This window comes from Equus quagga, chromosome 7, assembly GCF_021613505.1.
Source record: "Equus quagga isolate Etosha38 chromosome 7, UCLA_HA_Equagga_1.0, whole genome shotgun sequence".
In the NCBI taxonomy this organism is placed as follows: Eukaryota; Metazoa; Chordata; class Mammalia; order Perissodactyla; family Equidae; genus Equus; species Equus quagga.
The window spans coordinates 75,899,713-75,925,751 of record NC_060273.1 but is presented as its reverse complement, the minus strand read 5'-3'; the positions used below and the strand labels follow the sequence as shown (position 1 = coordinate 75,925,751).

At 40.2% G+C, this 26,039-nt stretch overlaps 1 protein-coding gene across 8 annotated transcripts in view; it reads right to left on the bottom strand.

Annotated features, from left to right (window-relative positions):
• Positions 1–20,979, bottom strand: part of NR3C1 (nuclear receptor subfamily 3 group C member 1) — a 111,667-nt gene extending 90,688 nt beyond the window's left edge. Inside the window, exons 1-3 of one of the 8 annotated variants that reach the window (XM_046666095.1) lie at positions 18,930–19,295; positions 15,744–16,623; positions 15,430–15,578 (exon numbers count right to left, since the gene is read on the bottom strand). In XM_046666095.1, coding sequence (XP_046522051.1) covers positions 15,430–15,578; positions 15,744–16,610 — 1,016 coding nt within the window. In that variant the 5' untranslated portion in view covers positions 16,611–16,623; positions 18,930–19,295. Of the gene's footprint in view, positions 1–15,429; positions 16,624–18,327; positions 18,714–18,929; positions 19,304–19,701; positions 19,811–20,091; positions 20,230–20,847 lie in introns of those variants that run through there. The other 7 variants (XM_046666091.1, XM_046666090.1, XM_046666093.1 and 4 more) reach the window with 7 other exon arrangements.
• Positions 20,980–26,039: the final 5,060 nt, after the last annotated feature.

Below are 26,039 nucleotides of genomic sequence, written 5' to 3'. Positions count from 1 at the left end.
TGGCAGAGTAGACACTAAGTAAATGTTGAATGAATGCATAAATGTTTCACAGCCTCTACTGGAAAGAGCCCCAAATCGAATACCATTGTTTTAATTGTTTCCTACAAATCTGTTCAATGTAACATCCACAGGCCAAAAGCTCCACAAGGACAGAGACAACATCGGCCTTGCTCTGCGGCATCCTTTACAACTTGAATTGTGCTTCGCATATAGCAAGTGCTCAACACAAGTGCTGTTCTTATTGCTGTTACTGGATTCTTAGAGTTCCAATTTACCCTAGAAGGGGTAAAATGTATGATTAAAGGCAAGGCCATGCTATTTGCGTCCTCTTCTCTATGGTTCTTTGTTCAAATAGCTAACCTCATAAACTGAGTATCTTAAGTAATAGGTGCTATAGTGAAAACATTCCTTGTCCTAAAGAACAATGGGTCTAGTTGAAGTGATAAATCAGAAATATATAAAGTAAACATATTAATTCAACTAATACTTATTGGGCACTTACTACATGCTAATCAGCAAGTTAGGTAGAAAGAACTGTATGGGTAGCAGCTGCACAGGATACCATCAGATGAGGGAGAATGTGCTATGGGCTGGGCTACATAAAGGAAAGTGTACAAAGTAAGTGGGCATTAAACTAGTCTAGGTTACTCAATGTTAAAGCAGAGAAAAGGAGCCTGAATTCCACACTGCAACAGTCCTCAGCTGCATCCTATGGACACTGGTATGTTGTGACCAATTTTAGGATTTGCAGCAAGGAATTTGTTGGTAATAATGATTTATGTATAAGCACTGCCAAGTTAGACTGTGATTTGCTGTAATCCTTGTGAAATGTAATCTGGAAGTGTCTGTTAAAATTTAAATATTCATACCCTTGACTCAGCGACCCTATTTTGGGGAAGTCCATGCTTAGAAACAAAGTTGCTATATGTAAGAATACATAGAAAAGGGTATTTATTGCAGCCTTGTTTGTAGTGGCAAAAATCATGAAACAACCTGAATGCATTACATACAATTATTAAAAATCCACACCTGTTGATCTTGAAGGACGTTCAGGCTGTACTGTTAAGTGAGAAAAGCAAGCCGCAGAGGAACTGGTATACGACAATCCTACTCTTATTTAAAAGCAAACCACCCAGAAGGCCTTATATGTGTATATTTATACTTATATGATTACATAGAAATGTGGAAGACAACGGGAGACAGGCAGGAAGGGAAGGAAGCAAGCAGAAAGGAGAGGCAATGTGAATAAGTTTATTAACTTTTCTTGGTATAACTTTACTAAAGGGCATGAACACATTATTTTTGTAAATTTTGAAAAGATGTTTGCAAAAATAATAATAAAAAAAAGAATTTTAAAAAAGAGCTAATTCATAGACTGTCCCTACAATCTCACACTCAGATATGCTTTCTTGGATAAGATAGACCAGGACAGAGTTGCATGGAACTGTGCATAACTCAAATCCTCCAAGGGTTCTGGAATATTCATGTAGCTACTGGCCATGTGCCACTTGGCATATGGGTTGTGGTGGGAAGAAAATGGAGAACCACTAGGCTATAAGCAACAGAACCACAGACATTTTTTGAGGAGGGGGATAATAATGAAGCAGTGTTGCAGGAAGTTTAATCTGGTAGCAGAGTACAGAATGAAGTGAGAAGGGAAAGGGAAAAACTAAGAAAACAAGAGACTACTGGAGTGTTAAGAGTTTGAAGTAGGGGATGGCCAGTTTTTCTGTTGTGCTGGCTCCTCAGGGAAGAGAAACTTAATTCCCTCCTGGTTTCCAGCCTTTGTCTCTTACTCCTAACCCTGTCTCAGGGTCTTTGTGGTTTCAGAAGCGTGTTTCTTATTATCCACTTTAATATTTTAATCTAAATTTCAAAGACTGTTTAGGCTCTCAAACTTAGGGTTTCTTCTTTAAAAAAAAAATTTATATACACACACACACATGTATATAAACGAGTCACTAGTTATGTTGTTCTATTTAAGATTTCACTGATTTTCTCGGACTTTGACTCTTGAGAATGTTTACATATTTTAAGGACGGGCTTCAACGACAGTCTCTGATATTTATGATACTCCGTTCTCTCTCTTCTACCCTAGCTGACTCAAGAGCATCAACTACTCTCTCCTGGGCCCAATTTAAAATTGTCTCCTAATTCTCCAGCTATTCATTCAGTATCTTTTGCGGCTGCTCTCTTTGGATGCCTTCCAAAGCCCTGTCCTTGGTCCTCCCTCTTTTTTCCTGAACACTAAAACAGTTCATTCTGAAATGACCTCATGTGATTTTCTTGCTTTAGCTAATACCTACTTACCTTGCATTTTCTCTTTTCTGTGACGGTCTTTACCGTAGTAGGTTGAACTCTCCTACAACTCTCAGAAGAGATAACTTATCTTAGTAACCTTTTGAATTGCTCAAAACTACAGATAGAATAAGTCAAATCTAAAATAGAAATAAGCTGAAGAAAGATAACTTAGAAATTCAGGCAAAAATAAGATACTTTTCCTCTCTTGGAGTATTCAGTGATTACACACACATTTATCTGAAAAATGGGCAAATCAAATTCTGGCCTGACTTTATAGATAAGTCAACACAAATGTATACATTAGTCATCTGCTAGAATAATCTCAATTCTTAAACAAGTGAAACACATACAGATGAAAGGTTCTGCTACAAAAGGTCGAGCAAGATAAATAAAACAAAACAAAGCCAAACCTCAGACTCTTCATTTCCAAGCTTTGGTTACCGTAATTTGTTCAATGGTAAATGTAGCAGAGTTGTTCTAATAAACTGTGAAAAGTGATCCATTTCAAAGTCTTAGAGCAAATTTAAAGGCTGACAACAATTCAAAATTTTTGTATACTTTCTCTCTGTATACATAAGCACTTGTCCATCTTGAAATCCATTTCCTATCTTTAGAAGATAACCTGGGCTATCATCCCTTTTAGTGATACTATCTGCTGACACTTTCCTTTCTCTGGAAAGACAGAAGTGCAATCCATACCTACACATGTTGTTGGTTTATATATCAAGTTTGTTTATTCATATATTCAACATGTATGTATTCAGGTCTTACTACATGCTAGACACTCTTCTACTTGTTGGGAGATAGGAATAAGCAAGGCAGACAATATCACTGCTCTCGTGGGGCTTACATTCTATCTAGCAGGTGAGCAGACAAGACACAAATATACAATGTTGAGGGGAAGGGAAGAGTGTGTGAAAGATGCTACTATTTCAGATACAGCAGTGAGAGAAGGTCTCTCCAATGGAGCTGACATTTAAGTGGAGACCTAAATAAAGTGAGAGAACGAGCCCTGTGGATATCTGGGGGAAGAACATTCCAGGCAAAAATCTCTCAGGTTTGGGCTCATGCTTCCTAGGTCAGGGGATCTAGAAAGAAGACTACACTTCTTCTAAAGAATAAGATGTTCTTAAGTGACTAGAAGGAAAAAAAATGTCTTAACACCAGGGGGCACAACCTGAGGTTAGGTGTTAAGGGTGAAAATCGTGTTTTCTCCTTGTCTTATTTCACATAATATACAGTATGGCAATAGGTACACATCAGTTTCCTCCACGGGTGACTGAAGTCTCCTGCTCTCCCAGGTACTCAGTCTTCATCTGATCAACTCATCCTTTCCATCTTTTCCTTCTTCTGTCTCACACTCCTTGTTACCCCGCGGGCCCACCCCCCCCCCCCCCCCCCGTGTTTTTATTGCGCATAGTTGAATCAATTCTTGTTTCCTATTCATCCACACACTTTTCTCTATGAAGTTTCACTTACACCTTCCTGGAAAAACCTTAATATCCTTCAAGTGCACATTTCAAAAAGCAAACTGGGTGAGGGGGTAGCAGTGGGGGAAGGTGGAACAGATAGGAGGATCACTAGAAGATCACCAGACTGCTCTGTGAAGCTAGGGATTTTTATCTTCTTCATCTCTCTATGCCCAATGCCTAGCTCAATAAATGTTTGCTGCTGCTAGTGCAGCTGGAAGCACCTTTGAGATCATATACTTAACCTCCCACTCCACCCATCTCAAGAATTCCTTTCTTCCAACATGCCTTTGTAGCTCTTCCACCTATTAACACAACATAGCCAGACTGCTTGTGTATTCCCCAGTGTCCATACAGAAACACTTCGACATAGAAAAATCACATTTAACCAGACACCGGAACTGGAATTCAGAACGTTCACTTTCTTTCTCCGTGGGTTTCTTAGTTCTAACTTTTCCCTCTGCCTTCACTTATTTACTGTTTTCTCTTTTAAATGTGTCTATGGTACCCTCAAAGCACTGTGCAGCCCTGTTAAATGACATTATCAATTAAAGGGTCATTCATCCCTAATATACTGAAGTAGAGACTATCTCCTCTATTTTTCTTACCTTCCCTTTAAAAATATTTCTTCTTATATTTAAAATCTAGTACCCACAGACTGCACCAACACCAGCCCATTGTATGTGCTTAGTGGTAAGAAGCATTTTCTACCTAACAGGAAAATCTATCAGCCTCCTAGCTAAAAGAACAAACTAAGATTCACGGCTAATAAATGAGTGAAAAAATAAAACCAAAGCTAGCAATAAAGCACATCTGCCATGCTATGATAGCTCTTTATTCTCTTTCCTTAGCCACTGAAAACTTAGAAATCATTTTTGTGGGAGAAAGAATAAGTATATGAGAAAACAAGTTGTTTTCAGTACAAACATAGGAAACCTAAACTTCTTATGCAGACCATTCTCACAAAGAATGTCAGCACTAACAGAATGGTTACAAAAGGGACATCCTATTTTTAATGCCACTGTATGTATCTTCATGATTTCAAAGGCCAGGATCCATTCTAGTCCTAGCATTTTATGAACAATAAACATGCTTAAATTTAGAAACAGCAGTGACAACCAAAATTCATTTTTTTTAAAAAAAAGATTTTATTTTTCCTTTTTCTCCCCAAAGCCCCCGGTACATAGTTGTATATTTTTTAGATGTGGGTCCCTCTAGTTGTTGCATGTGGGATGCCGCCTCAGTGTGGCTTGAGGAGCGGTGCCATGTCCACGCCCAGGATCCGAACTGGTGAAACCCTGGGCCACTGCAGCAGAGCACGCAAACTTAACCACTCGGCCACGGGGCTGGCCCCCACTTAATTTTTTAAAATACTTTCACCAAGAGCAGGAAATTTCTTTTCAGGTTATGAGGAATAAAAGTAGAAAATAGGTGAATTTTATATTGTAGCTAAGGCTCTGTTAAACTATTTTATGGGTATAAATAATTTTAGTGTACTTGAATTGTTCTTGCCATAGTGATTGTCAGATAGTTAATTCCCTGATACACTGAGGACTGGAATGGGAAATTAAACTGTTTTTGAAGATAGTTGTTGGAATTTACATTTACTTTTATATCCGCTATCATCAAATTGCCTTCAAGTCTAAGGCAAAGACAGACCCACCTTACTTGAACATAAAATAACCACTCATGAAAAAAATCAGGCTTAGAGGTGAATAAGCTCTATTTCTTTCTGTACTGTGTCAAGAAAACGGGATATATAAGCTGTTAACATAAAGCTCTTTGATAGCTGAAAGAATACAAATCAGAACCACTGAGCACCATCCGTTTCATATTAGTCACCTGGGAAGGCTAGGCACTTATTGCAGGAATATTCAAGACAATTTTAAACATCTTCTATAGAAATACCTACATGGGTTCTTTTAAATAACCTCAATGAAAACAAATGTTATAATTTGGGGGAGGATTAAATTTCTAAATTTCTGGAGATATTCAAACCATTTGTAATCACATAAATAAGTTAAATGGTCAAAGCGAAGGAATAAATACATTTTCTGATTAAGCAAGAACATTTAGGTGTTACTACAGCGTAATAAGTCCACTTTTCTTTTATGGCTTACAAGGTGGTTCTGAAGTCAGTTTCAAAAGTGGAATAATGTACATAGCCTCTCATAATATACATAATTTCTAAGCCTAAGGTGGAATCTTAAAAATACAACATTCATCTTGGGTTTTCCATTTAAAAAAAATCAATCTATTTTATAGTCACACTTTGTCCTTAATAAACTCACTGAATTCCAAATGACAAATTTCATATAAGGTTCTAATTAAATTTTTAAGAGTTTCCCTTTAAGAAAGCTGTCTACAAACAATGCTCTTATTTTTTTTGTGTGAGGAAGATTGCCCCTGAGCAAACATCCATGCCAATCTTGCTCTATTTTGTATGTGAGAAACTGCCACAGCATAGCTTGATGCGAGGTGTGTAGGTCTGTGCCCAGGATCCAAACCCGCAAAACCCTGGGCTGCCAAAGCAGAGTGCGTGAACTTAACCATTATGCCACCAGGCCAGCCCCAACAATGTTATATTTTATATTGTTATGTTTACCAATTTAAACTGCTACTTAACTTGTTTCTTGTACTTAACTCTTTGTTACATAAAAAAAGAGCTTTATAACTTTGGTTTAATCCATCAAATTTGCTTCACTGAAGTTTTTTTTAACCACTTGATCAATTAAGAAAAAATTAGTAAATGTCAAGTAAGTTTCATAATCCTCCCAGATACACACACTTAGGGTAAATTTTGGAATTCAATATAGTCAGAAGCTCTTTTTCACACAGCTTTGCTAAATATAATAAATGTGAAAAATTTTTAAAGCTGATAACTTCATTCTCATTTTCAGGCAAATTAGTTTCTTAATGACAAAGAACCTTTGCATACTTAATTTTATAAAAATACCAGAAAATAAAACAAAAAGGGGATATTCCAGCATTTATTAATAAAAAGATAATGTAGTCAAAGTTATCAACATGGCTATTAAATTTAGATGGCATACCTAATACATAACAACAAAATCCACTGAAAAGGTAACAAAAAAGCAAAACCGAAAAAAGTATCAATGTAAATATAATGACGTAGGCACTTGAAGGCTTTAAATACAGTACTCCTTGTGAAATTGGGTTCCATGACCCTCAGGGATTGCACACAGTAGACTCTGAGAAAGTCTCAGTGCTTAATGAATAGGCAATACACAGGCACAGACATCCTAATGTGCTTAGCCAACGATGGTCATGCCAGTTTGAGCTCACTAGACCTGCAGGGCTTTAAAAATTCCACCTTAAATTTTTATAGTACTTTTTAATTTTCAAAGTAAACACCTGTATACAAATCCTGTCAGAAAAAATGTTGAGTGCTCTATTTTACATAAGCTGAAACTGTGACAGAAAGCAGTAAGTTACTACACAAATATATGCAGGAGAGCAGAGGCTTGATCCATTTCTCTTTTATATATTGTTTAAAGATTCACTGATGACAAAAATTATTAAAGATCCATGAGGAATTTCTAAAACGATATTAAATATTTCCCTTCGGATCAGTATTAAGACTTTCTAACTATTCTTTTTCTCTTTCTCTTTAAATGTCTCAAGTTTTCCCACCTGTAAAATGGAGGTAAATAACAGCTGCCTTCTGTATTACATAGATATTGACAGAATCACTAACTTAATATAGAAACAAGAATTAGAAACCTTCACAGGGTTGTTAAGATTTAAATTGCAAATCTGTGCGCTTTTTTTAAGCCCTCAAATACCTTCCAAACAATTTGATTTAGTTATTCAATAGCAGAAATAGTAGAAAAGAACTAGACTAACATCAGAATACTTGATTTCTAAGGCTGAGCTGAGCCAATCCATAACCTTGAGTAGTTGGGTGTTTTGGATTCAAAATACTTTACAATTATATATGAATTGTTTTCAAAACACGAGAGTGTTTCTGTTTCTAAAATTCTACAATCTTCTTAACCTATCACTTTAGTGAAGGCGGGAACTGGGGTAGGGAATGATAGGATTGAATGATATGAATGCATACAAATTCCTTAGCATAGTGCTGCCACATAATTAGCGCTCAACATCATTAGGGGAAAAGGGTTCAAAAATATACAAAGAATATAGATACTATACGTTTTAAAAAATCTAAACTAGCTGATTTCACAGTAACTTTTATAAGACACCTGGCTAATCTCTATTATGTTTCAGGTCTCCAGAACTAGAGAGATGTGCAGAGAAGCCTGCTGGGGAGCTGAGACAACTGAGCATTAGCATATCGGACCTTGCAACACCACTCATTCGGGGATCTTTCTCTAGACACTTGCTATGGGTCTCATTTCCTCATCTGAAAAAATGAGGGTGTGCGGAGTGGATGAGCTATCAAGTCCCTTTAGGCTCTAATCTAAAATCATCATCCTGACACACAAAACAAGCTCTGAGGACCCAAGAACCCCATGTCTCTGGCTCTACCGACAACAGTGTTGACATATTATTTTCAATGTACCATCGACTACATACATTATTTTAAATTCTTATCTTATAAAAATACCCAATCTGGGTTCATTTTTGTCTTTTACTTGATAATGTACAAAAAAAGTCAAAGAACCAACGTCAGTATATCATTCCCTACCCCAGTTGCCTCCTTCACTAAAGTGAGAGGTTAAGAAGATTGGAGAAGTTTAGAAACAGAAACACCCTTGTGTTTTGAAAACAATTCATATATAATTGTAAAGAAAGTGTTTTGAATCCAAAACACCTAATTACTCAAGGATATGGATTGGGTCAGCTCAACCTTAGAAATCAAGTACTCTGATTTTAGTCTAATTCTTTCCCACTATTTCCACTATTGAATAACTAAATCAAATTGTTTGGAAGGTATTTGAGGGCTTAAAAAAAGCACACAAATTTGCAATTTAAATCATCTTAAAATTAAGGAAGCCCTTATTCCCAGTTAATTATAAAAAACAATATTAAAACAACAACAAGGGGGCCGGCCTGGTGGCGAAGTGGTTAAGTGTGCACCTTCTGCTTTGGCGGCCTGGGTTTGCCGGTTCGAATCCCGGGTGCAGACATGGCACCGCTTGGCAAGCCATGCTGTGGTAGGCGTCCCACATATAAAACAGAGGAAGATGGGCACAGATGTTAGCTCAGGGCCAGTCTTCCTCAAAAAAAAGAAGACTGGCAGCAGATGTTAGCTCAGGGCTAATCTTCCTCAAAAAAAAAAAATTAACAACAAAGTAAAACTGGGTCCATTAACAAACAATTAGAGCTTTAATGTTCAACATGTGATGATCATAAGGTCATATGTCATTGCATTGCCCCAACTAGCATGAAATAATAAATCATGTACTAAATTAGATGTCATTTCACAATAGCTTTAAAAAATTGGCTATCCAACATACTTTCATAATAGCCACAGTTAAGTATTATGGACAATTATGAAATCAACTAGAACAAAGGCTAAGTTTATTATAAAAAGAAAAGCTAACATTTATTGCAACAAACTATATGTCCTAAACACCGCATCCTTAGGTGTAACTCTCAAACTGTTAGTTACAAAAATAAAAATACAATGTAAGATAATGTGCTAAACATCTACAACTAACCATACCATTAAATCTTTCTCTCCCTTTATATATTTATATTTGGTGCCCTATTTCATGAATTAAAAAATCCTAAAATAAGGTACCTTCACTAAATTTGCTGCATTTTAGACACTATTAATCTTGTTGAAACATGCTCCAAAGAAAAAATATTTTAAAGCACTCAAAATTACTATTTGAGTTACTCTGAAAAAGTATGTTTAAGCATTGCAGCTGTACCAAGATAAGTCATTAACACTTAAACTGGCCCAGAGATAAAATTAGGGGATGACACACTTCCATTCAAAATGATTGGCTTTAAGGAGTATATTGCAATATAAATAGTTTAAATGAGTATCACTTATGAGTTTGCAGAAACTCATGATTTATTCTATACATGTACCATTAAATAAGAATTTAATTTCCTCAATATTGCAGCAGAAAAATACACAACTCATCGAAATACATTACTAAAGAAAAGGGTTGCATATCATAGTTAGATGACATTGTATATAAAAAAGTGCACTAAAAAATATAAAGTGGTTATATCAACATAAAACATCATTTCAACTACATTCCAGTAATTACATTTTCATTGATTAAATAGCTGCCTAAATAAAAATGGGACAAATATGAACTTGATCTTAGCTGAAATAATCTAAAAGGAATTAAAATGTTCATTCCATCCTTTTTTTGGTAATAAAGCATAACAAAAGACAAAAACATAACCCTATAAACAGTTAGGGCTATATTACCACACTTAGCTTTAGATTTCTACCTCAAATGAAAGAAACTAAATTGTAATCCTGGTTAGTGTACTCCCTTGTACATAAACACAGCCCCAAATTTCTTTTTCAGTCCTCTGAATTCATGACAGCTGATCCATGACGATTGTTGGTTTTCAGAATTTTTCTCGATATTTCTAAACTTATCTTCCACCATTCCGTACCTCTATGCTACTCCGTATCTCCCCACCCCCACTTCCCTTCCCCCAACAAACTCCCCTGGAAATCCTCCATTTAAGGGACATTTGTGATGGTAGTGAGGAATAAAGAAGACAACTTGTCAAAATTAGGTTTTTAGGGGTTGGAATCACTGTCTACAACTAATTTCGAACTACTATAGAATTGCATATTTTCTAAAATATACCTTAATATGTAAAATGAATTAAAAAATCACTATTAAAAGTCACGCTCTTATCCAGTTTAGCATAGAAATGATCATACACAATTCAAAGGGAAAGGAACACTTAATGGATCTTTTCTTTTTTTTTAAATGGAAGTTCTTCATAGGAATATTTTTATTTACTTGAAAAATATAAAACCCAAGTAGAATGAGCCAGAAAAAAATGAGAGTAGTTGGATCTCTGAAACTAGACAAATAAAGAGAGCATGGGCTTTCAGACCCTTCCATAAAGGTCAATAAGTAATTGATTTTTTTTCAGTTATAGCTTACTTCAATAAAATATTTCTTGAAAACTCTTTTGCAGTACGATTTACTAATATGTATTTTCCATGATTCAGAAATATGGAAGCACCCATTAATTTGGCAAATACTTGTAAATACTGCATTACACAATTATCAGAATGTCCTCAGAAAGGTAAATGCTGTTTAGCACAAACCTATTTTAATTTGCTCACCTAAGTAGTAGTACATGGGAACTCACTGCTAATTAAAATTAGGTGTGACCTTTAAAGTAAGAAGAAATGTGTGTTAAGAAATATGCCCCAGACATATTTTAAACCTAATATAAGTTAAGATTTCCTAACAACTAGGCTATTTCAATCACCTGCAGGCCAGAGTGGATTAAGACTTATGTAACCAACCAATTAATACAGATGCTCTTTCACATTAGGCACTCATACTAAAATAAACCCGTTTGATCCAATCTCTCCTTCACTAAAATCTCAAAAGGCCTCTAAAGTGATCTCTACCCACATATGAATTTGACTGTTAATACAATTTGCATTTAACCTACATTTATGCAAGGTATGTTTCAGAATAAGTCTTTCATAAAATTTATAAACATCAATAATATATTAAAAGTAGTCAAACTAAAATATCTGTAGCATCAATAGACAAACTAAAACAGCATTGTAGTACAAATTATGTTATCAATTATAAAAATATAATGGAATAGCCAAAGAAACATCACAAGAAGTAATTTCCATACAATCTGACCATATGGTAGTCACATTTTTCTGTATCGGAGTCATTCTATACTAAATTGACACACCTGAATACACAATGTGTTTTTTTTTTCTTTTACTAATAATATAGCCCTAACAAAGTACAGGGTTTTAAAAAAAAAAAAGAAAGAAAAAGATTCTTATCATAAAGCTAAAAATAAATAAGTAAATAAATAACCAAAAGCAAAACTCCTTTAACATTCAGAAATCATTTTGTATAAGTGAATACCAGAAATATTAAGCGTAAAAGAGACTGAAACACTCATTGCCAGAATCTTTGGAAGGAGAGGAAAAAAAAAGGTAGGAAGTAAAGAAAGTATCCATTAGAAAGTATCCCTTAAAAATTTAAATGATTACTAAAATAATCATTAAAAATTATTATTATCCCATCATAATCAAAACAAAATCTCTTTCCTTAGGCCTCCTCTCTTTCTGAGAAAACATGCAACATGATTTTAATAAGAAAAATAAGAAAGGGACAGAATTTGCTTCCCTCATCTCTGTTTGTACAGGTCTTCAATTGTATTTCATTAATAAAATTAGCCACAGATGCAGTTAATGAGAAATGTTAAAATCTACATAAATTTTTGTAGCTTCATTTAGTGCCAATCATCAGAGCTCTAAACCACCTTAGACTGAGTTTACAAATTCATCTTGCATCATTCTTTCTTTCTAATCTTACGCTTCGGAAAATGGTCAACCTTTTAACACTGCAGTTTCAACATACTCCCAATAAAAGCTCTAATTCCACCTGAAACCGTTTACTTCTCTGCCTCTCTTCAGCAGTTTCACCATTAATGCTGAAGTGAAACAACAGTGGAAATCATATTATACAGAAATGTGCCTTCATCAATGTTACAAGTTCATGCTAAATTTATTGAATTTCAGTATTTAAAAGGCCTATTAAGTTAGAATGGCTAGTTTGTTTACTTAAAGAATGTATGTGAGTATCAGTAAGGTTTCTCTTGTTTTACTATAATGAACTTAAACCTTAAAAAGAAACTACTTTATGATGCTCAATCACAATAATCATAATTTTGAAATTTAATGTGATAACTGAACGCCGTGCTGTGTTGACACATCAGAAAAAACTGCTTTCCCAAAACAGAGTGTAAAGAATTTGGGTTTTTTTAAGCATTCTGAGAAAAAGCATTTTAGGTGACATCTTAAAAAGTCAAATCATAATTTATGCTTCCCCCCCCCCACCAATTTAAAAGGAATGCAAGTGAAGTTATTAGTGGCATTCAGTATTTTTACATGGACAGTCAGAAAGTCAGATTCAATACAGTTGTGGTCTCAACATGTTGATTTATCTGATCACTCAGGGTCACTGGTCACAGCTAATGTTTGCCTAGAACCATGTAACATATAGAGAAGAGAAAGCAACTAATTTTAGTTTTTGTTTGGAAACAATAGATTAATTCAGTGATGGCTAGAAAAGAAACACTGTTTCCATTTATTTGGAAGACGCTGTGCTCTGGGTAATCACAGTTCCTGATGTTAATGCTATAGGTGTAAAATTTTCAAACATTACCAAATGATCCTGTGTATGATATTACACCTTTGCATTAGGACACAAACTACTGATTATAATTCCAAATCACAAATCGGCATAATAATAATTTCATTAGATATTAAAGAATCTCGAAACGGTCACGTCATCGCTTTGCCTACAGTCATAAGATTGTTATAAGGTTAAATTAAAAATATGTGAAGACACTTTATATGTCAAATTATTATAAAAGGTATTAAAATTATCTTTAATAATTTAAGGGTAACTATGTTCATTTTAGGACTTATGTTCCAAATCCCAGATTTTATAGGGCTTAATGAAAGTTCATTGTGAATGAAAAATGATTAAGTCTCGTTCCATGCCTTTTTTATTGTGAGGAAAATGAAAATAATACCTTGGTGATTATCAGAACAAAATGTATTAATAATCCCCAAGAGTTTCCTAAGATATATTATTTTCCTTTGTACAATTACATGTTTTATAAATCAGTGTAATAGTTTCCTATGGATAGCCCAGTCAAATCAACTCTTTTAGACAACCAAGCACATTCAATCATGAATTCCATTGCCAAAAATTTGAGATTGAAAAATTTAAAACTCAGCATGTCTGTTAACATTTAAACACAACAGCTTATACAATAAGAAACATCTCAAATCTCCTTATTGAAAGCATTTTAAACCTTTAATTAAGAATGACAGCAAGAAAAAGCTGAAGTAGTGTCCTTCTAAATGAAAGATTATTATTTAAATAATAAATTAGTAGGTAGTTTAAGACATACAAGAACCAAGGTTTTTTTCTTTCTTTTGATAAGAAACTAAGCTTTTTTTTTTCCCCTGCTTTTTTCTCCCCAAATCATCCCAGTACATAGTTGCATATTTTAGTTGTGGGTCCTTCTAGTTGTGGCATGTGGAACACCACCTCAGCATGGCCTGATGAGCGGTGCCATCTCCGTGCCCAGGATCCGAACCAGTGAAACCCTGGGCCACCGACACAGAGCTGGAGAACTTACTCACTCAGCCACCGGTCCGGCCCCAAACTAAATTTTTTAAAGGAATAGAACATAGCCTAAATCTAAGTCTAAACTTTTTACCCAACAAGAAAAGCTTCCTACTCTAAGAGGAAAGAAAAGCGACACCTCAGTGTTAGGATATACCTTTAAGAGAAAAAGCATTTTTAAGAGAGTTTTAAAGGAAATCTTCAATGACTAGTTAACGGCAAAAATGAGTATCACTAACACTTAAGAAAAAACTCGGAATGGTTATGTACAAATAAATCACTGTATCTGCTATGTCTTTAAAAAAAACCCCACTGATTAATCAATCTTGTGTCTCTACAATCAGTTGTATATTTTCCTTCACACCTAAAATGTGATATACAATCCAGGATTTATCTGAATTGGGGGTGGGGGTTGGAGGTAGAGAACTTAACTTCCACCAACAGATACATCATCTAAATTTAGAACTTTTTCCTGGTAATTCCATTTTAACAGACCTTTTTGAGGTCAATCGGAAATGTCAGTCTACTTGTAAATGACAGAAAAAAGAAGACAGGGAGGGAAACAAACGATAGCCAAGAACTGAAGCTTAACAGGGGTGGCCATCATTTTATCTATTTGAGAACTTGTAGGAACATTTGAAAGTAAAATTTTGTTTTGCACCATGCTGCCATCAATTCCTTCCTTAAAGAGATGGATCAGCAAGCAGACATACTCGTCTCCTTTAGGTCGAGAACCCTGTGGGCAAGTCCCATGGCTAACACTGTGGCCAGGCACACTGTTCACTGCATTGCTTTATCAATCTCAAAATCCGAATTCTTCAACAGAAGGTTCAGTTCAGAAAAAAGGGCTCATTGCTTCTACTTCTAATTTTTAACCCTTTAGTCTTCTCAAGCTAGCACTTCACAAATGTACAAATAAGCAGCACAAGTTTTGATTAAATAAAGCGTCAAGAGTACTTTTCACTGTAACGTAAGAGCATATTCTAAAACAGCTTAAATGGAACATGCACAATAAATATATTACCAGACATTATACCCCTTGAATTTATAAAATTTTTAAGATACCGGCTGATGAGCAATATTATTTTAAATTCTTAAATAAAATCTTTAACCACTAGCCAATGGGATACTGAATACCATTATTTCAGGAAAAAACTTGAAATGGTGATGTACAGATAAATCTCGTAGGTTCTCTACCATGCCTGCTTTCCAAAGACCACTTATTCACATGAAAAAGCACGAATCGTTAGAAAACAAAGACAAATAAATGAATATTTAAATCTATCAGTCTATCTTGAATGTACCATTCTTAAGAAATAAAAAAGCATTAATCTTACCTTGAATAGCCATTAGAAAAAACCGATCGGCCAGAGAAGTTCAGAGTCCCCAAGGAAGTCAAGTTGTCATCTCCAGATCCCTGGCACCTATTCCAATTTTCTGAACCAACAGGAATTGGTGGAATGACGTTGAAAATAGGCTTCTGATCCTGCTGTTGAGAAAGGGATGCTGTATTCATGTCATAGTGGTACATCTGTCCCCCAGAGGTACTCACACCATGAACAGAAATGGCAGACATTTTATTACCAATTATCTTTGCCCCAGAAAAGCTTGCCTGACAGTAAACTGGGCCCAGTTTCTCCTGCTTAATTACCCCAGGGGTGCAGAGTTCGATGAAATCTTCTTTTTCTGTTTTCACTTGGGGCAGTGGCACACTGTTGGGGCTTGATAAGGTCAGATCTCCATTATCCTTAATTTTAGGTTTAGCATCCGGTAAAACGAGAGGCTTATAGTCTTCATTCGAGTTTCCTTCCAAAAGGAATGAATCATCCTCTCCTGCCAAAGGAGAAAGCAGACAGTTTTCATCTATCAAGAGGTCTGCTCTCCAAGGACTCTCATTCGTCTCTTTACTTGGGGACCCAGAAGAAAACTCCAAATCCGGCAAAATGTCAAAGGTTCTTTGGTCTGTGGTATACACATTGCCTCTGCTGGTGCCAGTCTGGCCCTTCAGATTTTGCTGTTCTGAAGACACATCAGAGTGAGTTTTTGGAAACTCCTTCTCTGTGGGGGCAGCAGAAACAGCAACGGATGCTGAACTCTTGGGGTTCTCTGGAACACTGGTCGACCTATTGAGGTTTGCGATGCTTTCTTCCAGAAGCCGAAAGTCTGTTTCCCCAGAGGGAAGGCTGATTTGGCCCTGCTGTGGGAATCCCAAGTCATTTCCCATCACTTTTGTTTCTGTCTCTCCCATATACAGTCCCATTGAGAGTGAAACGGCCTTGGACAGATCTGGCTGTGGCGCATTGCTTCCTGCGCCTTTTGGAAAATCAACCAAAAGTCTCTGCTGCTTGGAGTCTGACTGAGAAGCCGCAGCCAGTGAGGGTGAAGACGCTGAGAGCTTCAGAGGAGCTCCTCCCCTTAGGGTTTTATAGAAGTCCATCACATTCCCCCTCTCCTGACCAAGCACACTGCTGGGGATTTCTTCTCTGCCAGGGGAGCTTAATGATTCCTTGCAGTCCATCAGAGAATATCAGCTATAAAAAAAGAGAGGGAGGGAAAACATAATAAGCTATAAAGTCACATTATCTCTGTGATCCGATTAGTAAAAGCCTGTTAAATGAACCGTTTAGTTAAGTCCGAATCTAATTCCTTGTTATCAGAAGAGTAGTTTCTGTCTTTCAGAATAAAAAAAGCTGTGTCCCCTGCTCCCATTCAGTGTGCCACATTTAAAAGTACAATGAAGTCCATTTGCACAGCTGAGGACAAAATTGTATCAAACTAAGCTTGACTGTTCACCCTGCCACACACAGAAAGGTAACCTTCTTAATCACAGACATGGTAATGCATTACATCTGATTATTCTAAAGATTTAAGTTGATGTCAAAGTATTTAATTTAAAAAAAGTATGACCATTAAAATTCCTACCTCCTTTCAATCACTCAAGGCTATTTGCTTTTCTGAAAACCAATATACATAAAATTTGATAAATACTACTCTGGAATTCTGTAACTCTAATGACTCCCAAATTCCCATGCTACCAGCTAGTCACACAATCAAACCTTTCAGTACAACCTACTGGTAAACCACACACACTTTACTTGAAAAATAAACAATGATGCTCTGCTCATCTTCCAAAAGGCTAGGAAAAGGCTCTTATTTTTAACCCATATCTCTTACCAAATGTGCCTATCTAATAGTGCCTGCCTTTAAACTTTGGACATATGAAATGAAATTCTCTGTACATGGGCCAACTAAAATCTAGATTTTAAAAAGCAGAATAGAATGTGTAGTAGGTTCTCGCTACAATTTTAGCTTATTTAAATATAGCACTCTCAATCCTTACAACACAATAAAATCTAGATGAAACCACATTAACTGCTTAAGACCCTCAGTATGACATACTATCATATTCCTAAATTAACATCTTTCCAAATATCGAAGTACTGAAAAATAGAAAAACCCAGAACTGTAAAATCACATTCATATAAATCCAGGTAAAATAACATGCAATAAAATGCTAGGATAATTTTCTCTACCTTCACCTATCCCAAGTATGAAGCTATTCTCCAGAGGATTAGGTTGCTAGTATAGTATATGGTTAATAATCGGGATATTTTAACAAAGACTTCGATAAGCATATTTGCGACATCATAGTCAAGTCCTGTCAAAGAAAGGAAACTTCCCTGTATGCAGACTTTAAGAAGCATAAACTTCACTGGCTCTCACTGAAAGCGGAGTGTGATGAAGGTAGAAAGAGGGTAGGGACCCGCCACCACAAATCTTGAGGGTGCTCACCTCCCCGCCCCTCCGCCGTGCTTATCTGATAACGATCTCTAAACGCAAGGTATCAAAGGGAGCCTAATGAATTTCCGCGCCGCTTTGACAGCTGCCTTCAAACTCGAAACCAAAACAATACTTCATAAAACGAAAGGATCCCTCAAACGACTTTATCCCCTGGGTTAAATTGCAAATAACCCTGTCACACTAATCGGCCTTAATGAACCATGCCATGGGGTCTTAAGTAGCATTACAAGGCCGCAATTATCAAGTCTGCAACCTCAAAGGTCCAACCACAGCTCGTCAAAAATCAGAGCACAAAACTGTTACGGTTAGGGAGGGTCTTTTTCTAAAAAGGAACCCTCATAAGCGTCAGGCACGAAATGATGCCAAGCGCTAAAGAACAAGCCCTCTCCCGGGGTAGAAAAAAGCGCGAGGATAAAAGAGAAATGTGTCCAGACCTGTTGAGTTCTTTCTCTGACACGCCCACTTCTACCAGATAACGCCAGCCCTGGCCGAAGTCTCCAAGTTGCAGGCTGTCAGCCCCCCGCGTGTGTACACTCACACACACACACACACAGCGCGCGCCCGCCAGAAGGGAGCCGCGACACAAACGCTGATCGCGCTCGGCGCACTAGGGTGGAGTGGAAATACTCGGGCGAGGAGAACTCAGACGCGGCTTACGTTCCCCATAAAAATGAGTGTCTGGGCGGCCCCCTGGGAGGGAAAGGAAAGGCGACTTTGGGAAAAAGAAAAAAAAGCCAGGATTCCGCGCCGGAGGACGAGAGGCTTGGAACCCGAGGCAGCCCGACGAGGCAGCGCTCGCAGAGCTCTGGGTCCTCCCCCTCGGCCCGCCCGGGGAACGGCGGCCCTGGGGGAGGAAGAGGCCAGCGCTGTCACCGCGCGCTGCCCTTTCGTCACCGTCACCCGGCCCTAGCCGGCCCCCACCCCCGACTGCCCGAGGCTAACAAAAGTTTGCAGGCTCCCGCCGCGGCCCCCGGGCCGGCACCTGGGGGAGCGAGCGCCGCGAGGGCCGCAGCCCCCGGCCCTCCCCGCCCCTTACCTCCGGCAGGGGCGCCGCTCGCCGCCACCGTCCGCAGCTCCCACCACAGCGGAGATAAACAACTTAGCGTGTGAACGCAGGAGGAACAGGAGAGAGATTTTTTTTCTAAAAAAAGGAAGTAAACAGCCGCCCCCTTCTCCACGGGGGGAGGGGAGAGCCCCTATTTAAGAAAGTCTCGCATCTCGCGGCTGACACGCCGGCCCCACGCCCGTCTCGGCGGGCCGCGGCTCGCGGGTGCGCGTCCTCCGTCCCGGCGCCGCGCCGCTCGGCCGCTCCGGCTGCGGCGTCTCCTGCCACCCACTAGACTCCGTCCCCGACGGGCGGGCGGTGACTCGGGCTCCAGTCACCGACTCGAGCTCGCAAAATGGAGGAGGAGGAGGAGGGGAGGGAGCGCGGACACGCGAAAGGGCCGCCCGGCCGCGGCGAGCGAGCGGGACCGAGCGGGGGGCGGGCGGAGGCGGCGCCACGGCGCGCACACACTCGCACACACACGCGCTCCCACTCCACCCCCGGCCGCTCTCCGCCCGAGGGGCCGCGCGGCGGCGGCGGCGAACGGTGCAACCTGTTGGCGACGCTCGGCAACTGCAGGGGCGGCGCAGCCCCCGCCCCCACGCCCTCCGCGCGGTCCCCGCCGCTCGGCCCCGACGGCGCCCGCACGCCCGCGGCCCCGGCATGGCCCCGCGGGGCAGCCCGCCGCCGCCCTCAGGGCGCAGGGGGCTGCTCCTCGCCCACCCCCAGCCCCAGGAGAGGAGAGGCGGCGGCGGGGGCCGACCTGGGCTCTCTGGGCGGCCTCAGGAGGGACGCGGAGTTTTCCTAGTTTCTCTTCTTGCTGCCTCCTTCCCACCCCCGCCCAGCTCCGTGACTCCCGACCCCCTCGGGAGCTCGCCGTGTCCCTCGGCGGCAACCACCGCCAGCGCCCTTTGCGGGTGACAGCGGGCTGGCCAGGGGCGCCGGGGCGCGGCCCGCCGCAGAGCCACGGGGGTGGTCCGCGCCGCCGCCCCCGGGGCCGAGTTGCGCGAAGTGTGTCACTTCGCACGGGGCTCCAGGGTTGCACGGAAACGGTGCCGCAGCGTCTCGGCAGCGCTCAGGGCCGGCTGGCCAGACACGCCCTCTGGGGCTGCTTAAAGGAGGGGAGGGCAGCGGGGGGTCGGCGCATACGTACTGTGGGCCAGGGGGGTCGCGTGCCGGCAGGTCCCCCACCCCCGCATCGTCTGCGCGGCCCTGGCTGCAGCCGCCGACGCCGTGCGCTCTCGCCGGAGAGAAGTTGCAAAGCAGAACCCACCCTCCCCCGCGCCGCGACCGTCCCCCACCCTCCTCCCCGACTCTGCGAGGCGGCGGCGGCGGCGGCGGCAGAAGGAGGCGCCGCCTGCCAAGTTCAACCCCCCCCCCCCCACCCAGCGCGCTCACACTTGAAGGAAGTTGCACGCCAAATGCAAAACCTCCGGCGAGCTGGATTTCTTTGCACTTTATTATTATTTTTTTTAACTGAAAGCAGGGGTTGGCAGGCCCAAAAGCAAGTTGCAGGCGAAATAGTAAGTTGCTTGCAAAGTCCGCTCGCCCCCCCCCCCCCGCCCCCCCCTTCCACCCCCCCCGGGGCCCCCATCCAAGTTTCCCGGGAAGTCCCCTCCCCCCGAAGCTTGACATTTTGCTGCACTCGACTCCAGGCGTCGCCCACCCTCTTGTGTTCAAGGGACCCCTGCCCCTCCAAATAAAACACGCAGCTTTAAAATGTCAGCATTAAACTCCCTCCAGCTGTTCCCGTTACGCCTCCCCCCTCAGTCCGAGGGAAACACGTGGCCTGTCCCCAAGGACAGGGGCGTGGGGCGAGGGGCGTCCGCGCGAGAGGCCCCCTTCCCAACCCCCTTGCCCCGCTCGCCGCGTCCGGAGGGCTTGGGCGACGCCGGACCGAGCCTCCTACCTTGTGCGGCACATGTTATGATTTTTGTGACTCGGGGAAAAGTTGTGCTGTGTTGCTTTAGGGTTTGGGGAGGTAACTTTTGCGCCCCCACAGGTGACAGCGCTTGCCAGCTCCCGACGGGGGCGGAGGCTGCCGCGGCTCCACCTAGTCCCCGCCCGGGCGCTCGGCCGCGCTCTCCGCAGGCCGCGCTCGGGCCCCGGCGGCCGCCGCCTCCGCTCTGACATCTTGAAGCGGATTGGGGCAGCGCGTGCCGGAAGCCGGCCGCCGCCATCTTGGTAAAGGACGGGGACGCCGCCCAGCCGCCCGCCCACCATCTTGGCAAAGGGCCTGGGTAGCGGGTCGCCGAAGTCGTTGTTCCTCTCCCCGAAGGGTGAACGCTGCTCCGTGCGTTGTCCAATATGAAAGGAAAGAACTAGGCTTTTGGCAAGCCGCCTGTCCGGAGCCCGTCTACACGGGCAGCCTCCAGACCGTTTTGGGCCGCCATCTTGGCAAAGGAAGCGACGCTCCCCGCCGCGGGAAAACGGGAACCAAAGCGTTTGCCAAAGTAGAAGCGTCAGCCAGGAGAGTTTTTATGAAGGGCGCTCAACAGTCCAGTTGTTAACCAAAGCTCCTTCTGGATCCAGAAGCGATGCCTCCTCTTTGCCTTTTCTTTGGAGCAAGTCAACTAGGAGGAGGCCCTTGCCTTGGATGCTCATAGTGGACCCTAAGTGAGAATTTATTCCCAGAACCATACTTTGCCTACTTGCCAGTTTCTCCACCTTCTGAGTCTTAGTGCTAGAATCACATGTCTTTCGTGGGTTCAGTCCCCAAACCACCAATAGTTTCAGGGGGGAAAATCAAGACCTAAACCTACAATAGTATGTTATCCATCTTTTAAAAGTGAGTTAAATAATTCATGCTACTATGAATATTTCTGTACATCTGCTTAAAAATTACATACTAGGGATTACCTTTATATACATATAATACTTTATATATAAGTATATATATGTAATAATTTGTGTATGTGATATATGTAAAGGGACCATAGCAGTTGAATCTCTGCTCCAAGAAAAGAATCCTCTTCATCTGTCTTATCTGTTCGAATTCTAGGTGATGGGTACTCTGCTTCTAAATAATTTCCCACTTTGCAAGAGTTCCCAATGAACTTTCTCCATACTCATTTTTTCTGCAGGTCCAGCAGATCATCTTAAAGTGGAGGAAGACACATCATTTTAAATTAAAAGTTGCTATTGAAAATACTTTTAATTGAGTGAAAGTGTGAAATTTCCCTAATTTTCCCCTTCTGTGTTCTAAATATGCCTGTTAATTTTTTAATTTGATAGAAAAAAATTCTCATTTCTTTAGTCTTTCACATTCCTTTGAAAGCATGCTTTTTCTGTAATTTAACCCAATGTCTGTTCTTCAGAGGTAGAATAGTTATGCTTTATGGCTAGTACTTATTGAGTCTTCCACTCTGCTGCCCACTTTTGCTGGCAAGAGCTGATTGACGTATTATTACTATAATTTTTCAACATGAGGAAACTGAGGCTTTACAGAGGTTGATGCTGATCCAAGGTCACCCAGCTCCTAAGTGTGGAGGGTAGAATTAAAGAATATTAAACAGGTTTTTCTTCACTAATTTTATAATTTCCATGAAGGAGTACGTTGATCCCATGTTAGGCTTGCAATAAGTGTGTATGGAATTTAATTCAAGAGATGAAGTCCAGTGTACCAGAAAGGACGTGAGATTAAGCATTGTAATAACAACAGCAATTCTAGCAGTAGTTAACATTTATTGAACATCTAGTGTCTGCCAGATACTATTGAAAGTATTTTATATACACTATCTTAAGTCTTTAGGCATGGCAATTACTAATCTGTAACCCTGGAAAGTTACAGTTACTATAAGAGAAGAAATGGGATGAATCCCTGTATGTTGGGGAGTCTATTTGATTGTCTCAGAAGTAGAGGCGGGAATGAAGGTGGTATATCCAAACTCCATCAAGGCAAGGAGCTGATCTGTCTTGTTCATTGCTGAGTGCCCACTCCTAGAACAGAGCCCAGTGTATGGTGGACACTCAGCAAATATTTTACAGAGTTATAATAATATTGAGCCAACTAGACGTAATATCACTTTTACTAGGTTGTTGTGGAGGCCAAATGAGTTAATGAAAAGTGTACAAATATTATTCAAGATCTCATTTTTATTGCCTTGTGTTTAAACACCTGAGTGCTCCCTAATTAAAAAAAAACCAAAGACCCATTATTGTGTGTTCTTACCGTGTCCTGTACTTTACTTTGGTAGCACATTACAGTGATAGTTCATTATTTGTGGATTCACTTGTTAAATTTCTGCCTCCCCACTAGAACATAAGCTTTGTGAAGGAAGAGCCTGTCTTTTTCACCACTGTATCACTAGCAAATAGTAGGTGTTCAGAGGGTGTTTGTTGAATGAGTAGAATCAGACTATATCCTAAGGCCAATAAAATCTTAAAGCTGCATAGTAACCAAACCACCTTTTACATTTATACAGCAATTGATATATTATCCAAGTTCTCCCATTCCTTTTCTCTATTTTATCATTTCCATTCCCATTAAAATAATCCAAGCCTCATGCCAGGTTACTCCTCCAGAACGTCAATGAACTCATGCCGTGCTCCTGCTCAGGAATCTATAACTCCTCCCTCTTCCAGGGATATACGGATCCCAACTCCCATTCCGGTATTTAAGACCATCATCTTTCACCCGCCCCTTTCTAGAGGGCTTTCTAGATGTGATTGGACTGGTATTAAATTAAAAAGTCAGTTAAAGCGAAGGAATAATTTAAGAAATGGTACTTGTAAATTTTAAGCTTTAAAACCTAAAACCTGTAATTGAACATTTATTTCCTAATTCCTTGATGAAGGTCTAAAGCCTTTGTGAACCCACTGACTGTAGTTCTAGGTCCTTATTCATGTATAAACTACACCCACGGCATCAGGACAGCATAGCAGTTAAGAGCCAGACTGGCTGGCTGGCCTCCAGCACTATGAGGAATGTAAGCTTGGGCAACCTAACTCTCTGTGCCTCAGTTTCCATCATCTGTAGAATGCAGATGACAATAGTACTAACTCAAGTTATTGTAAATATTTAACAATTTTGATATATGTGAAGTGCTTTGACTAATTCCTGGGACATATTAAGTGTTTAATCATCTTTAGCAATTGTTATTAATATATAGTATTACTATTTCCCCAGTTTTTAAAAAAGTGGAGCAAGAAATTAAAAGTACTTACAAAATAATGAGTGTAGTTTTTAAAATTTTTATGATTCATCCCCCCTGCCCTTTGCCCCAATCTTTTAAAGTTGTCTTACATTCACTTAATTTGACAGCGATTGCTTATATGGCATCTTTTCATTTAGATTTTATAGAATAACAACTATTTCTTTTTTTACTCATATTTCATCATTATACTCAGTATTAAATTAAGTAATTACAAGAATAAGCATAAATGGGAATAACCATGTTTTGGGGAAAAAAAACACAAGAAACCGTTGGTAAGCATACATCTTAACTGGTAGGAGCAGAAATGTGTGGAGTACAAGCAGCACCGCTGGCTCCAGTGTTCAGCCTGCCCTGAGCATCAGTCACAATGTTTCCCAGGGAGGATGGAGAACTTGGGTTAGTTGACATGAAGGCCTTGAGTAGTGTTGGCTGAGAGACTCTGTTAGAGAAAAGGCACAGTGGATATCAGATTCATTCCCACGTCTGCGTTGTTTATCACATCTGTTTCCTCTTACATAGGGACAGCACCTTGTGACTTGTTTTCCTATAGTCCATGAATCCTTGTCATGGCTCTAGTTTCCATTTATTCCCTTATCTTTCTATCCTCCCCCCACACACACACTTTAAATCTATGATGTTAAATGTAAATTAGAATCGAATTTTTATCGTATTTGTATGTGTTAATAATTTTAAGATGTTAATTTAATATTAAACCAATACAAGCAGCTTTGCAGGTTGTCACAACTTACTTTAAAAAAATTATTCCTGGGGTCTGCCCGGTGGCGTAGTGGTTAAGTTTGCACGCGCCGTTACGCGGCGGCTGGGGTTCACTGGTTCAGATCCCTGGCTTGGACCTGTACACCGCTCATCAGGCCGTGCTGTGGCAGGCGTCCCACATGCAAAATAGAGAAAGATGGGCACAGATGTTAGCTCAGGGCCAATCTTCCTTAAAAAAAATTATTTCTGCAGCTATCATGGCCATTAAATGCCTCTTTAATGTAATATCTTGCTTTGGGGAAACACTTCTATTCTTGTTTAACTTTATAAGGTAAGAGGTTCAAGGAAACCCTGCTGAGCTTTGAATGCCCCATCTCTCTGCTTCACTATTTGCATTTTACACCAGACATGCCTATTATAAACAATTCACGCTAGCACCCCAAATTCTTAATCATAATGAATTCCACTTTGGTACTGCTCTTTGTAATCGGAATTAACATTCCCACATGAACTGGGAAATGCTAAGTTGTTACCAGCGTCCCTGGTGTTTTGCTGCTTCTCATGATGCTTTCAACAACATCATCATAAGCAACCTAAAATATCACCATTTGTGTTCATATGCATGGATTGCTCTTTGGGTGTCCTATGAAGTCTATATTCTTCATACTGGCAGAACTTAGTTTAAGCGATGCCTGATTCAAGGATGAGGTAAATAGCAGATAAATGAGATAAATGTTGCAATAAGCAGGAACCTAATGTTTTTCATGTTTGGAGACATTCGAGCAAGCACACTGAATAAATGTAACTAGGATTACGTACTTTGTTTTGCATTTGTGGCATTTGTGGCGGGCCGCTATGTCGTTTGCTTTCCTCCTCTTCTGATTTAATCTCCTTTTCTGTCCCGTGTTCCTTTGGTAGAGAGTGTTTCAATCTGCTCCATTTCGAGGTGGAATCTCTCAGCTCATTTTTGAGAACCTATGTTTCCATTTTGGTGCTTACACCTTATTTATTAATTAGGTCACATGGGTTTTTTTCTTTTTTGAAGCTAAGTTAGAAATAATAAGGCTTATAAGATCAAAACGTCTTTGATATAGGGAATCTTTTAACTAGATATGAATGTACTTTAAATCAGACACTGAAGTGTTACAAAGGACATTTGTTACAATTTTTTAATTTGATACAATTTTTAAATTGGATGTCAGTATTTTCCAATTAAGTTTTCTCTAGC